At 37.1% G+C, this 15,077-nt stretch overlaps 3 protein-coding genes across 11 annotated transcripts in view; 1 reads left to right on the top strand and 2 right to left on the bottom strand.

Moving 5' to 3' along the window:
• The window catches only part of csgalnact1a (chondroitin sulfate N-acetylgalactosaminyltransferase 1a), a 41,436-nt gene extending 40,126 nt beyond the window's left edge, over window positions 1–1,310 (bottom strand). Inside the window, exon 1 of one of the 3 annotated variants that reach the window (XM_079598913.1) lies at window positions 1,011–1,310. The gene's annotated coding sequence lies outside the window, so the exon portion shown is untranslated. Of the gene's footprint in view, window positions 1–978 lie in introns of all 3 variants that reach the window. The other 2 variants (XM_079598912.1, XM_079598911.1) reach the window with 2 other exon arrangements.
• Window positions 1,216–8,445, top strand: hvcn1 (hydrogen voltage-gated channel 1). 7 transcript variants are annotated; one of them, XM_079598921.1, is made up of 6 exons: window positions 1,216–1,500; window positions 6,272–6,479; window positions 6,583–6,687; window positions 6,821–7,052; window positions 7,598–7,710; window positions 7,787–8,445. In XM_079598921.1, exons 2-6 carry the CDS (start codon window positions 6,300–6,302, stop codon window positions 7,841–7,843), a joined length of 687 nt encoding a protein of 228 aa, XP_079455047.1. In that variant the 5' UTR covers window positions 1,216–1,500; window positions 6,272–6,299; the 3' UTR covers window positions 7,844–8,445. The 7 variants fall into 7 exon arrangements, with proteins under 7 accessions (XP_079455047.1, XP_079455048.1, XP_079455049.1 ...); XM_079598922.1 differs by having other exon boundaries at window positions 1,243–1,500; window positions 6,252–6,479; XM_079598923.1 differs by lacking the exon at window positions 1,216–1,500 and adding an exon at window positions 3,233–3,262.
• A 113-nt stretch (window positions 8,446–8,558) lies between these two features.
• On the bottom strand, window positions 8,559–14,710 carry tctn1 (tectonic family member 1). Its single transcript, XM_079600014.1, has 14 exons — window positions 14,261–14,710; window positions 14,070–14,187; window positions 13,279–13,412; window positions 12,944–13,095; window positions 12,455–12,557; window positions 11,036–11,148; window positions 10,931–10,951; window positions 10,708–10,845; window positions 10,497–10,622; window positions 10,314–10,402; window positions 9,597–9,734; window positions 9,301–9,454; window positions 8,964–9,095; window positions 8,559–8,866 (listed from the first exon to the last, which is right to left on the bottom strand). The coding sequence occupies exons 1-14, from the start codon at window positions 14,601–14,603 to the stop codon at window positions 8,720–8,722; spliced, it is 1,908 nt and encodes a 635-aa protein (XP_079456140.1). The 5' UTR covers window positions 14,604–14,710; the 3' UTR covers window positions 8,559–8,719.
• Between the last annotated feature and the right edge of the window lie 367 nt (window positions 14,711–15,077).

The following is a 15,077-nucleotide window of genomic DNA, read 5'->3' on the forward strand; positions in this document are numbered from 1 at the left end:
TTTCCGCAAAAATGTTAAGCATGCACAATGCAAAAACTATCTGAAGAATAGTGTGACAATGAAGACTGGATTAATGTTGCTGAAAATTCAGCTTTAATCACAGGAATAAATTATGTTTTTAAAATATTTTATATTGTAATAATATTTCACAATATTACTGAAATTCTAATGTGCTTTTATTACATAAATGCAGCCTTGGTGAGCATATAAGAGACTTCTTTCAAAAACAAAATCCAAACGTCTGAACAGTAGGCTAATGTATAATTCACTTAGACGTTTCTGAAGTGACTGTTCAAATCTTCCTTCTTACAGGACTCAAATAACTCACCTGAACTATCTGACTCCCCTACAAGTGCACATTTAGAAGTCAGTTTCTGTACATACACTTGACTACAGCATACACTTTTGAAGATTTCCACTAGTATTGCCCCACAAGATAGATAGGCTACAGTTAATTTAACACACTATTGATCCTATAGTGGAACATGTTGACGCACTATAGGGTTAGTTGTCTCAATGGAGCCTGCCATTAAAAAGCCTACAAAAGGCTTTACTGCAAAATTTAAACAGTAGGCATTTATAAAACCGCAAACAAGTAAAATATAACATATCAAAATATCAAATGACAAGCAAATACTGTAATTGATAAACTGAAGTTTTAAGAAAAGGACAGAGTTCAAGCTTTCTTGGATGCTTTAAGGATGCTTTAATAAACCAACTAGCAGCTAGGTGTTTGAAGACAACATACAAAACCACTGCTAAAAAAACAATCATTTGTTTAATTGGACTTTATAGACTCGACTCACCTATACAGATCTTGTGACAACTTCCCCGTGTGATAACTAGCCCTAGCGTTTTCATAAACCGTTCAATAGCTGTTCCAAACAGTAGTTAAGAATGACAGAAATTGTTATTATAAGGACCACCAGCAATGCTTCTAGTCTGCATCTGTTGCTGAGTGTGATGAATATGGCTTACCAACACACCAGAGAAGATGAGCAGTCACTCACAGCGTGCATCATTGGCCAGAGTCCTCCAGAACAGCGCGCTGTGTGCTGGAACAGCATGCGGTGGAGAGTGAGTGGAGAAGCGGCGAACCAGCGTGTGCGTGTGTGTGTGTGTCTCTCTCTCTTTCTCTCTCTTTCTCTCTCTCTCTGCCGGAGAAACCGGATCCTCCGGTCCAGTCACACCCCACCCCAGCAGCCCAGAGCTGCTCCCGCCTCCAGCGCGCGCATAAAGGGTGCGTTGTGCTACCTGCAGCCGAGTCCGACACACTCCTGACGCCCCGCACGCTTCTTCTCGCTCAGGGAGGAGAAACTTATTTATCTGCAGCATTTATTCCGTCGAGCGGCAGTTTCTACTCTTGAGGTCCATCAGTATATTCATGTCTGCCCTGAACTCTTTTAATGTCCCTGTTTGTAAAGTATAACAAAATAGCCCACGCGCAATTTAAGCTAAATCACGCGCGCGAGAGCACTTGTAGCCTACTGAATATCACAGGTAAGTTAATCACAACCTTGCCGATATTAACTATGCCTATATTTTATGTTTTTATATGTTCTATAAAAAATAAGTAGCCTAGCCTGATTAAATAATAAAATGGACGAGTTAGTTGGTAGGCTATGTCTAATGGTGTAGATTTGATTTTGAGATTGGTGGGGACAAGAAAAGGAGAAATCATGAAATTAATAGGATAATCTATTATGGTTTTTAATCTATATTGACCTTAACAATACGTTAATTCATTAATTCTGTAATGTTAGGTAGGCCTAACTAATAAAGACAAGGAGGAGGCAGTTTAACAGAGACTTAACTTTACTCCGTTCATATGCAAGTGTGTTCAGCAGACAAAATAAACTGGTTTGAAACAACTTGAGAGTGAGTAATTGATGACAGAATTAAAAATTTTAACTAAGTGAACTATCCTTTAACAGAAATGATCTATTGGCATATTTGTTTCACATCAATACTGCCCAGTTTGTGTTGGACATGGCACGCAGCAATACTGTCAAGTGTCACTTGTGACCATTGCTCTGAGCCATGTTTTCAGTGAGCACTGAAACTTCTTTGTCCAGCCGAAGAGACTGGGATGATTTGATCGAACAGGCCTCTAATTTCAACAAGACCAAGCCTTCAACAGACCAAGCAATGTTATCTTTTTCATGTTTTATGGGGACTTTCCATAGACATAATGATTTTTATACTGTACAAACTGACCCCCCACTAACCTACCTATCACAAAACACTTGCATTTTTACATTTTCAAAAAACATCACTTTGTCTGATTTATAAGCTGTTTTCCCCAACAACAACAACAAAAAATCCCCACAAGGACAGGGATTTCAGATATTGCCATCTTTGTGGGGACATTTTGTCCCTATAATGTAGGGTTGCACACAATCTCTTTCTCTCTCTTGAGCAACTGTTGATTTCTCCCTCGCTTACCCCATCTGGGTTTCCTTCGGATGAGTTTTGCCAACCAAATGTAGCTTCAGCCTCTCACAAGTTAGAAAGAAAATACATCATCGAACAGCTCAAAAGCGTCAATATTTGCATGTCTCCAAGCAAGAAAGCCGGATTTATATTAATATTTTACCGTCATGTTCTTTTTTTTCAGCTATTTGTTAACTCTTCTTTTCTCATTTGTAGGCTATTCTGATGACATTGAACATATTGTTAATGTCATAAACATGTTATCTCTGAATGTTTTGCAAGACATTTTTTTTTTTTTTGCCGGACTGGAGCAGCGTATATGAGTGGAGCGGATTTACTCCCTTTACTAAAGGTGCTGAATTTACATGGTGGAAATCCAGTCATTTCAATAGAAATCCATCCAATGTGGAATTTTGTGTGAGGGTGAACTGTGCTTCACTATAGGCCTACAACTACAGAATATTTTTTTGTTTTTTTGTTACTGACATTTCGCAAATCTGACCATACCTTAAAGGGATACTTCACCCAATAATGGAAAATGTATTTATTCCACCCTGACAACATCAGCTTCACGCTTCACAGGAAAGTGACGTTTAAAATATTAGTATTTTTCTCTCACAGGCCTTTTATTTAGAATACACTACTCATCTGCTGGGGTCGAATGGGTTAACCTTATGTTCACTTAGTGTGGTTTTTGAAGAGTCAGCTTCGAGGGACCCATCCACTTGCATTATATCAACTCGCAGAGATGGAATAGGTCTATTTTTCTACAAGTCTCAATTTGTGTTCCACAGGAGAAAGAAAGTCATACATCTGGGACTGCATAAGGGTGAGTAAATGTAAGAGAATTTTCCATTTTTGGGTGGAGTATATCCCTTTAAGAAAGTTCAGCAATAATGAACAGGATGCCCCCAAAATTATTCCGTTATTATTTATTAAATTATTCAAGCGTCCTTGATTTATAACTTACTAAAAAAAACAGTTCTACACAGTTACAGATTCACTGAGTTCGGGTCTCTGGACTGGTCTGTATGCACCCCATTCATACTGGGTAACAGTTGAAGCTATTCATCTCATACTGTTCAGGTCTATTTTAGGGTTTTACCCTGTTTGGATCAAGTTCGATGGTAGTGCTTTCTAGGCCTAAACTTTATTCTATGTTTTCTCAAGCAAATTGTTGGCAGTTAAACTTGTATAACCTTTGTTTTTGTAAATGCACTGGTTAAACTGGAAACAATGTAGAACAGCAATAAAAACAAAAATTCATTACATTTTTCTCTAGCTAAACAGCGCCTCCTACTGACCAGCAAAAGTGACACATAGGAGTATTGTCTACAGTACAACAGTGGGGTTAAATGCTATCCGTGACCATAATCCTATCTTTTTATGTCCACAAAGTGCTTGACAATAAAAAAAAAAAAAAAATTATATTGATGGAACAACACGACTTGTGTTAAAAGAAATGACAAAAGAAGCTTTCTTTGATCAAAAAACAAAGGCAAAATTTGCCATAATCCTTAAACACTTTCATCCATAAACTTCTACATGCATCCATAAACTTTTAAGTTAGATACACTGAGGTATAGCTTCAGCCCTTTCAGTTTGAACATTAGGCCTACTTTATTGACATTTTTGTCACGCACCCTATACCACTAACAAACAATATAAATGCTAGGGTGTACAAATTAACGGCACAAAGCATTTCACATTCTTGAGAAAGGGAACTCTGACTGAAGCTGAATAAAATGTTGACAGGCTGTAAAGGGTTTCAAAGGTCAACCACAGAATTGGCTAATGTGTGTTACTGATCTCCAGCCAGTGTGTTTGCTACAAAATGTGAGATATGGGAGCTGTGGCATTTTCAGAGGGGGACACTGGTTACTTCATTCATTCAAGTGCTGTAACCTGGTAACAAGCCAAACACAGAGATGCACAGGGCAGGTCAGTCTGAATGAAACTTACAGTTTTGGACCCCGTTGACTTATATTGTATGGACAAAAAACACTGAGACTATTTTAAAACATTTTCTTTGTTTTCAATGGCGAAAAAAAATATCTGTTTGTTTGTCTGTCTGTCTACGTCTGTCTGTCTATCTATCTATCTATCTATCTATCTATCTATCTATCTATCTATCTATCTATCTATCTATCTATCCGTCTGTCTGTCTGTCTACATCTATCTATCTATCTATCTATCTATCTATCTATCTATCTATCTATCTATCTATCTATCTATCTATCTATCTATCTATCTATCTATCTATCTATCTATCTATCTATCTATCTATCTATCTATCTATCTTAGCTGTTCAAGCTACCTTAAAAACATCCAAATTCGTGTTAAATTTAATGTCATTTTCAGTACTTCACAAAGCTAGTGCCTCTAGTTCTTGGGTCCCGTGCATATCCCTATTATGTTCAAGGATTTGGGAAATGTCCCTTCCTTTAGACTGCATCCTGTGCAGAGGATCACGTTCGCAGAGGCGGAGTTTAGGGTCAAAGTTTTTCACAGAATTCGGATTGTTGCCCCTGAAAAAATGCTGCGTTATAGCCGTTAGCAACATCGTTCCAGCAACAAAACTGGTAAATATTATTAAACTATTTGCACCGAAACTGTTCTCTCTTTAAATATTCCCGATCGAATTAAACAGTCTGACTGATCTAAATAATCTGAAAATTTTAAATGACTGTCGTATTCAAGTGAAATCAAAAATTAAAATGACCAGATGTAAGTCTTGTGATTGTCCTACATTTAATGGTCGTCACTCGTAAACATTGCTCGTGTAAAATTCGTTGACTTTAAATGTTCAAATGTCACAGGAAATCACGAGTTAAGCTCAAGTCACGGATGAAGAGTGAGTGTTTCATCATGCACGACTCTGTGCTTAATAGAGAGAAAAATACTGTCATTTTATTTAGTCAGAAATGCAGCACTTTTGTTATAAATTGTTTTGAATTGTCTCTTAAAATAAGACATATGTTGAAGATTTCTGTAGATGTGGCATGCAAAACTTTTCTTCAAACCTAAGATTTGAATACTGAAACGCCATTTAAAGTGGCGATAACATTGAACTGTTGTTATTTATTTGTTTAACTCTATTGGCTATTTTACATCTGATTAACCTACGTAGGCTACGTGTTTGCCTCTTATTTTTTTGATTTATTCAGTCATCCAAACTCATTTCAGTATCATCAAAATTGTAATTGCTATAACACAATGACACCAATATCTAAAATGTATGATACATTATATTCTGCATGTTACCGTTCACAATATGCTATTACATTCATTGCTTTTAATACTGTTTTAATGTTGCTTAAAATTGTGCCTGGAATGGCAGCCCTGCTAGTAGTCTGTTTTTTTTTTTTTTTTTTTTTTTTGTATAGTGTATTGTATAGACTTACAGTGTTATGTTATTAGTTTACACGTTATAAAAGTGATCAGTTGACTTAACTTAAAAAAAGTGAGGAAAGTAATGAACTTAATTTTTTTAAATCTACTTGACAATTCCACGCAACCTAATTTTTTACACATGAAGTGTATTTACTTAATAATTTTAAGGCAGCTTTCCTAATTTTTTTTTAGTTAAGTCGTCCGATCACATTTACTGTGTATTTAATTTGTTTATTTTTGAACAAGATTGTGGCTACAACTGACTTGAAAATAATAACTACTTGAGTAAAAGTGTGACAACTCGCCTTGGTCTCACCTACATTTGGTTCAAACCATTTTCACGATGAAATTTCTTTACAATTTGAAACAGTCGCAAATCTGCATACTGAATATATAAATCCGATTCATTCATTCTGATGTGCAAGGTGCTGCTCCGTTTGTTTAGCATTCAACTCATGTGACCCCTGAGGAAAATGTCCCGTTATTTGAAGCATTTCACAGCGGTGGGCGACGACAAAAGCACCGCCGGACAGTGGCATGACGAGGAACCACACGATGCCAGTGAAGACATCGAGCTCGCCACAGAGCAACACTTGGAGCAGGTCGGCTTTAGGAACTCCCTACGCCGCCTCTACGGAACAGAGAGGTTTCAGGTAAATGATCACACTCTTGATACACATATGAATATTTATATGGATATATAACATTTTGTTTACATCAATGAACGTAACTTTGGACTGTTATTTTGTTGATTAGATTGTTGTTGTGTGCTTGGTCGTCTTGGATGCCATCTTCGTTCTGTGCGAGCTGCTTATTGACTTGTCTATCATTCAAGCGGATCATCACAGAATCGCCCCGCAGGTGAGTGCACTTCAGAAGCCCAGTCAGCACAAAATGTGGATGGTTATGTGTCATGTGTGTAAACAGAAATATGAGATGTCAGCAATTATTCTGTGATTATCCACTATCCAATTTGTTGGTATCATCATTCCAGGTATTCCACTATCTCAGCCTCGCCCTTCTCACATTCTTCATGGTGGAGCTGTGTGGAAAAATCTTTGCCTATCGCCTAGAATTCCTCCACCATAAGTTTGAGGTGTTTGATGGGATTGTGGTGGTGGTATCCTTTATCCTGGATATTGTATATATCACGAAGGAAGATGCATTTGATGCCATGGGGCTTCTGATCTTGCTCAGGCTGTGGAGAGTGGCCAGGATCATTAATGGTACGGGAATGATTTTTACCCAGCAATAGAGTGCAACAATAAACACTCTATATATATATATATAAACAATAATCCACTACCCTGGATCTGGATGTGTTTTTCCCAATAATTTTCTTTTTAGGGATTAAGACTGTGTACTTAAATTGATTTCCTTATTAAATAATTGTTCATCCTAATAATTGTTGCAAATGTGTAATCAAGTCAAAAACATCAGTAAAATATAAAATTATTAGCATTTAATTAATTAATAATAAAAAATAACTTTTGAAAGTCATAAAAAATGTTTCGTTATGATTAACTTACCAAACGGCTGGTATCAGTGATTATTGTTTCCATGATGCTCACATTTTGAGCTCTGGGGTTCACCAAGGTTCTGTACTTGGGCCATTTTATTTAAGTAATTGATTATATGTTTATGTACATCATCACAAAAAAAAAAATCTCTACAGACAAAATGTATAGGTTGTTACACTTCTGGAATCCACTGTTGCATTCTAGTATTTTAATTTTTTTGTGTCTTTTCTTACTTGTTTGCTCTCTTATAGGTATCTTGCTGTCGGTGAAAAATCGTGCTGATCACAGAGTTCAGAAACTAAAGGAGGTCAATGGAAACCTTGTTCATCAAGTCAATGAACTTAAAGAGCAGAACACAAAAATGGTGAGTAGCTCTTCTTTAACATTAGTAATGATTAATTGTATTCATTATTAAATTAATAAATTTAATCTTTCAACAGGATGAAGAAAACGCCAGGCTTCGTGTGCTCTTAAAACAGCACAGCATTGAGTTTTGAAGCACCAGGGTTGTCATTAAACGCTTCACAACATGAGAATGAGCTTAAGACTAATCATGTCTATTCATTCCACATGAAATGTGAAGAAGGTCATGTTACAGTGATGTTTATTGTCACTCGATCTCCGTTCCCCTGGCAGATCTTTAGTGGCACAAATAAGGGCAGATGGTTAATAAAGCCAGTGACCCATGTAGGTCAAATAAAAACAAATAAAAAAAACAAAGAAAATCTATAAACTGCACAGGGTATATACTGGAAATTTTAACTCAATAGATTGATTTATTTTTTTCTCTGAATCACTATTTTCCAAAATATCATTACTAATATTGATGTTTTACCTATGAACTGCACTTTTCACTTAACGTTTTTCTCTAAATGTTAATGTGTTTGAGGAACTGACAGCTATGAAATAAATACTGTTTTGTAAAAAAAAAATATATATACAGTATATATATATTGATTGACCAACATATCTACCTGGTTGATGAAATGGCTTATTAACAGTAGTGGTACAGTATTTCACTAATGTAACAGTTCAAACATCAAACAACATTTTACAATGAATACTGCACATTTTCCAGTGAATTTTGAGTAAATATTGTAAAAATTAAATGTTCATTTCACTGTGTGCATATCTTTAAATATATATTATATTAATATATAATATGTGTTTGTGTACTGATATCTATGTATTATATATACAGTAGTCTTAGATCAGTACACTGGTATGAAAGTATTCTTTATTTTTTTAAAAAATCTGAATCAGCACATTTATATACAACATATACAACCTTTTTCTGGAAAAAAGAGAAAAAAAAGACCCGAGAAATAAGTGGTCTTCCTTGCTGTTGCCAAAAGAGATTCAGAAGTATTCCATTATACAAATGGAAAGAAAAAGTCAAAGGGCAGTTTAGCGTCAATTGTAGGAGGAACTTTGAATCCTGGACTGGCAGATGCAGACACATCAATAAAACGCACTGAGCTTGTGACAGACAGAAGACCACTGGCACTGGTAAGGAGGGCCTAAACAAAAAAGGTTACAATGTTAACTTTATATCTGTGGCCAGTTAGATAAACTGCTTAGACTAGTCTTACAATTTAGTCTGGGATGTTAACTTACCAAACTGCTGGTGTTAGTAATGATTGTTTCCATAACGCTCACAATCTGAGCCTGGGGGTTCACCAAGGTTCCGTACTTGGTCCATTTTACTTCAAGATGGTAAGACAGTGGTATGCTGCAAGCTTGTGTGCCCTTAGTAAACCATAAAGTGACGCAAGACATTCGTTAAAAGAATAAACAGTGCTTACAAATCAGCTTTGCATCATCATGGTGACTGCCAGCCAAGTTTACATGTCAACATTTCCCCTAACTTAGACACTTCTCTTTAAAGAAATGACAAACTATAGCATGAGTTCTCCTTTCTACACACAGAGAAAATGACAAGTATGCTGTTTACCGATGTTATTGTTTGGTTTTGTATTGGCACCCAGTCCAAGGGGTTCTGAGGCAAGGAATTCCCAAACGAGGCCACATGATCAGGGAAGCTCTGTCCTTTTAGCGCCCATAAAATGACTTCAGATACCAGAGAACAATTAACTCCATCAGACAGCCTAAGGAAGGGAGGACATGAATGCACATTTAATAGTAATGGTGATTAATATTACATAATTGGTTGTTGGAAATTTTTTGTCTAATTCATCAAAACACAAATCATTATTCAATAATCATTATTATTATCACATAGCCTCTTACTTCAGAGTGCAGCCTGATACCATGTCAATCCCAAACATGACAGGGGAGCGCTGAGACGAGCCAAGCAAGCAATACTGATTTCCAGAGTTTTGGAGGATAGTGAGTGATCCTTTTGGGTCAGTGGACTGAACTATCCCAGTAAAACAGGGGTCAAGGACTGTGCCACAACGGTTTGGATACATGACAGGCTTTGCATTTATTTATTAAAATCTATTATGGAAAATAAACACTAGCACACTTTTGAAATAATTCTAAATGAATAATAATAATTTTAAATTGACTGAATTAACATGATGTCATAGACACAACATATTTTCAGAAACATTAATACACAATATTAATAATGACTGAAATTCCACCAATATACAAATTATTAATGTAAATAATAAATTAACTTGTGGACTACGGTGAAAGAACACTTCATTTTCTAAAATGATCTAACTTACTGAATATATTAAAATTAATATTCAACTGTGATGTCAGTGTTTAGTTTTTAAAATATCCAAAACGTTGTGGTGGACATTTTGTGGTGCTGTATTGCAAAATTAAAATTTGCTATGATGTTTGTGTTAGTTATTTTAGTTTTCTAAAAACTCTGAGAAATATGTTTAAACAGTTGAATTTTGTGTGTGTGTACAGTACACTTTAAGGACTAAATTAGTGGTGTTCAATAAATGATGCAAGACATCTGCCCAAACAGGTTCTAATAAAGGATATTCGGCTGTTCTTGTTCCGGCCACCAGGGGCCGTCCCATCACATAGCCAGGATTGCCACTGAAACGTAACCCTGCTGTGCTAGAGATCTCCTATCAAAGGATGTACACAAAACTATTACTTCCCTCTTGATAAGATAAGATCCAAGAAGTTTCAAGAAAATATTGAAAGGGTAGAAATAAGTACCCGCATGAATGTAATATGAAACTCTTGTTGAATGGGCACCGTGACACTTTTAATGGCTCCCAGCAAAAACGATGCCAACACATTCAGGATTTCCCCAGCTTCACTGTACCTGAAAGTGTATTTCACCTGACAGAATAGTCATGGCCTTATTAAACAGTGACACATTTCAGATTTCTGATATGCTAGTAATAGGTGCATTATGTGTGCACACCTGCTGAACAACATTGTTGCAGATGTCACCAGACTCCAGGAGCACAGGAAAATAGCCGGCACTGTCAGCTGGGTCCACTGGCGTCCGCGTGCCCTCCAAAGACTGCAGGGTAATGGCTGCCACTTCCACACCAATGACCTCAGGGAACAAACAAAATGTATGTAAAGACATGAAGATGTCTTTAAATGCAAATAATACATCCTGTGAAATTCAAAACACTTACTTGAGCTTCCTGTTTTTTACCCTAGAGAAAACAAACAGAGGTTGTTATATGACATAGTAACATCAAAATGGTCAATAAAGCCCCCTTAAAGAGCAAGGAACTCACAGAGCGGATGTTGAAGTTAATATAAGTCTTCAAGCCCAGAGCTTTGAGTGTTGCACAATCACGCGCCAAATCAAAACTCCTCATACATCTGCTTGTCTGATCCTTCAGGAAACCTGGAAAATAACAGACAAATCTATGTTCAGCAAAAGATAAGATCTAGTCTGGTGCAAGTGGTTCAACCCCAACATATGAACAAATATATGTACAAACCTCTAACCCTATATATTACACTTTGACATGTGAATTGTACCAGACTGTTGCTGCTACAGATATGAATAGCTATGTTTTCATCTACCTGTTTTATGCAAATTTTGGGATATTGTATAAAAACATTGGATGGAAACGTCAAGATGTGCATAAATTCTGAAAATGTGCATTAAAACACTCAATTGAGGCACATAATTTTTTTATCCAATAAGAATACATGCGCATAAACTACAATGGAAACACATTTACCAAATAAATCCATCGATGCACAACAAAAAAAGTAATGTGGCTTTGCCACAAAAGGTCATGTGAGATAGAATAACAGCACTAGAAAGCATCTCAAATGTTGGTATGGTCGTTGTGAAATTCCTGTGCCAAAGTCTACCATTAAAGGGGTGGTATAATGCCCTCTTCACAAGATGTAAAATAAATCTCTGATGTCCCCAGAGTGTGTATGTGAAGTTTTAGCTCAAAATACCCCACAGATATTTTTATATAGCATGTTAAAGTTGTCACTTTTTGGGGGTGAGCAAAAACACACTGTTCTTGTCTGTCTCTTTAAATGCAAATGAGCGGCTGCTCCCGGCACAGGGGGCGGAGCGTAAGCTTCGATTACCTCACACCAACATGCACTGAAAATTTCAAAAACTTTTAGCCTTTTATGTTCAAACCGGAGTCACAAAGATGGAGAGACTCAAGAAGAAGTGACAACATGTAGACAACATTTCTGAATGGTTAGTTGGTGAATTTATGTAGCTTATGTGTAGTTATCTTCTAGTCATTGATTAGCATATTCTGTCTCGATAATCTATAAATCGTGTTCAGGGGCTGGGTTTATGTAAATATTAGGCTTGGTGTCGTGATGTATGTTAGTCCCTATCAGCCGTTTGTTGTAGTCCTTAAAAAGCAATTTCTTTAAAAGCAAATATCTCCCTTTGCTTTGAACTTTGAGCGTTGTAACTTTGCAGATGTTGTTTATGCTCAAACAGCAACATTACACAGTATATAAATGCAGTCCATTTATTTGCAAATGTTTTATGCAAAATTCCAATTTCATGCATAAGTTAAATTCGCAACTTTGGATGGAAACATTGCTAATATTACCTCAAACCATGCAGCTTGCTGTTGCTATTAAAATGGATGAAAAAATCCCTTAGCTAAACTTTATGGACATGCGGCACTAACGTCTTCTACAATATTCGATCTGTATACCTGCAGGGTTTGCGTCTGAGCAGTGAGCTGTGCCCGCGGCGGCAGGAAAGGTGAAAAACTCCTGCCCCCCCTCCGCATTCACTGTGTGGATGACATCACCATACTGAGGGCAGAGACACAAGGAGATCAAGTCAAGAGAACATTAATACAAGCTGTCATGTTAAATGGGGAACGGATATGGTAATCCGATTCTTTTAAAGTTACGCATTCCACTTCTGCAGAAAAACAACCATCCTGACATTTAAAAAATCAATATGTTTTTTAATAAAAGTAAAAACATTGGCAGAGAGGGTGAAACTGTATATCGGTGCAGACACTGATCGGTTATAATCACGTTAAATCTATTCCAGCGCTGTGTCCTACATGTAACCTGATGCTAATGTAAGTGTCGTCCACATTACAACTGGAGATGACACACTGTCACAGGAGAAAGAAAGCCACACAGGACTAACGACAAATATCACATTAATAAATACGCAAAAAGTTTACCTGGTATCCTGATGAATTTCGCACATCAGGACTTTGAGGCGCACTGGTCAAGCTCAGGCGGCCAAAGAAGAATCCCAAAAATCGGCCAAAAAGGGAGTCAAAATTCTCCTCAGTGGGAACTTCTGGCGTCGCAAACGTCAAGCCTTGCTCATCTTAAAGGGAACCGAGGGAGAAATTTACACGGGTTGAAAACATTTGCTTGTTAAAACTATTCACAGCTTAGTTGTCTACTGTAAATCCACTTTAAATCCATTATCGCTTAATAGACTATAGGTGTATTAGAGCTTAAGAATTAAATGAAGAATTAATTGTAAAGATTTCCCGGATGGCCGTACAGTTAGCAGTCTGAATGCAGAAGACATCAGGGTTGAGCTGACGCTGGACAGTGGTCTGAACTCGAGATAGACCCTCTGGTGTAGAGCTCAGGGAATAGACCGCTGACTCCCGGTTGCACAGTCTGGGATCATTACTGTACGGGCCATAGAAGGTAGTCACTCATGAGCAGGATTTATTTTTTCCATTAAATAATTATTAGAAACAAAATACCCAAACACAAAATACAAAATCAAGTCAGAAAGGGTAATAAATGCCCCATGATAAATATTTGATTACAATAACACAAAAATGTCAGTCCTAATTAATCCCAAATTGTCATATAATGCAATGAACATTGAATTTTAATGACGAGTTAGATTATAAATTACTACTCAGAATATGTTTACATAAAAAGTATTTTTTAAATATGGTACTTGGCATTTAGATAGATAGATAGATAGATAGATAGATAGATAGATAGATAGATAGAACTAGTTGCTTATTAGCATGCATATTACTAGGATATTGTCTGTTTATTAGTACTTATAAAGCACATATTAATGCCTTATTCTGCATTCCCTTATTCTACATCTCTTAATCCTACCCAATACCTAAACTTAACAACTACCTTACTAACTATGAATTTAAAAAAAAAATCATAGTAATTCATAGGAAAGCAGTATTAGCCGTTTATTGAGGCAAAAGTCGTAGTTAATAGTTAGTTAGTGAGAATTGGATCCTAATCTAAATAGTGAGCGGATATTTCTATGAAAAGGGCTAATGTCATGATCTACTGTTCCAGTGTGCTGACCTGACAGTGTCCGGTGAGCAGTGAGTGAAGAGAGACAGCTCCTCTACACAGTCCGGGTCACAGCAGCAGTTGATGTCGCACTGCTCGCGCTGCACGTTACACGGGCACAGCTGCACGACTGGAGGAACACACACTGAGTTAGGAAACAAGCACACTGTATCAGTCAGATTAGGCGGACCTCACACCCCTACCGTCGGTGAGCGGGGCAGGGAGCACACCGGACACGAGCAGAGGCGGTGCTGACGCGGCGGCTCGCGGGGACTCGGGCGTCGCGTCGGGGATGACGCTCTCCGAGGTCTCGGTCTGGTCCGGTAATGCGGTCACGGATTCGGGGGTCCAGGCTGTTGGAGGAGGGACACCAGACGGAGAAGAACTGACTCCCAGATTCGTGAAATTAAGCGATTCATCTCGATCGGAAGACGTGTCGTTTGTGTCTCTGAGTGCAACATTAATGTTTCCTGTAGTGTTCGTGTCTTCAATACAGAGCGCGGTTTCTAAATATGTCAGAATAATAAGACAGCACAACGCCGCCATGCTTGGTTACAAGCGCGTTGTGTCACTGGTATCTAGGAAGTGAAATGCATTGTGGGATTGCAAAGCGGCAAATCCCATTAAAATCCAAACCAAGCTATTTCTGTGGCTCATAACAGTAAAATATAATTGAATAAATTAACGGGTTAAACTGTCAACCTGGTTATAACAATTCAGAAATGCCATACTCTTTTGATTATTAGTTATGAAAAGCGTGATCCAAGATATGGTCAAATCTAGTTTTGTTTAGCGATGTAATATTTGGCTAACGTTACAAGAAAAATAAATCTCCAGTGATTTATTTTTGTTTTCGCAACCACTACAGTTTTAACTTTTTTATTTCATGCCATACGAGATCAACAGAACTGAGATACACATATATTATAATTTTGTATTATTACATTTTATATTATATAGTTTACTGATTTAATTTAAACATATATATTTTTTCATCACACACACACACAAACAAACTCT

This window comes from Phoxinus phoxinus (assembly GCF_949152265.1).
Source record: "Phoxinus phoxinus genome assembly, chromosome: 23".
In the NCBI taxonomy this organism is placed as follows: Eukaryota; Metazoa; Chordata; class Actinopteri; order Cypriniformes; family Leuciscidae; genus Phoxinus; species Phoxinus phoxinus.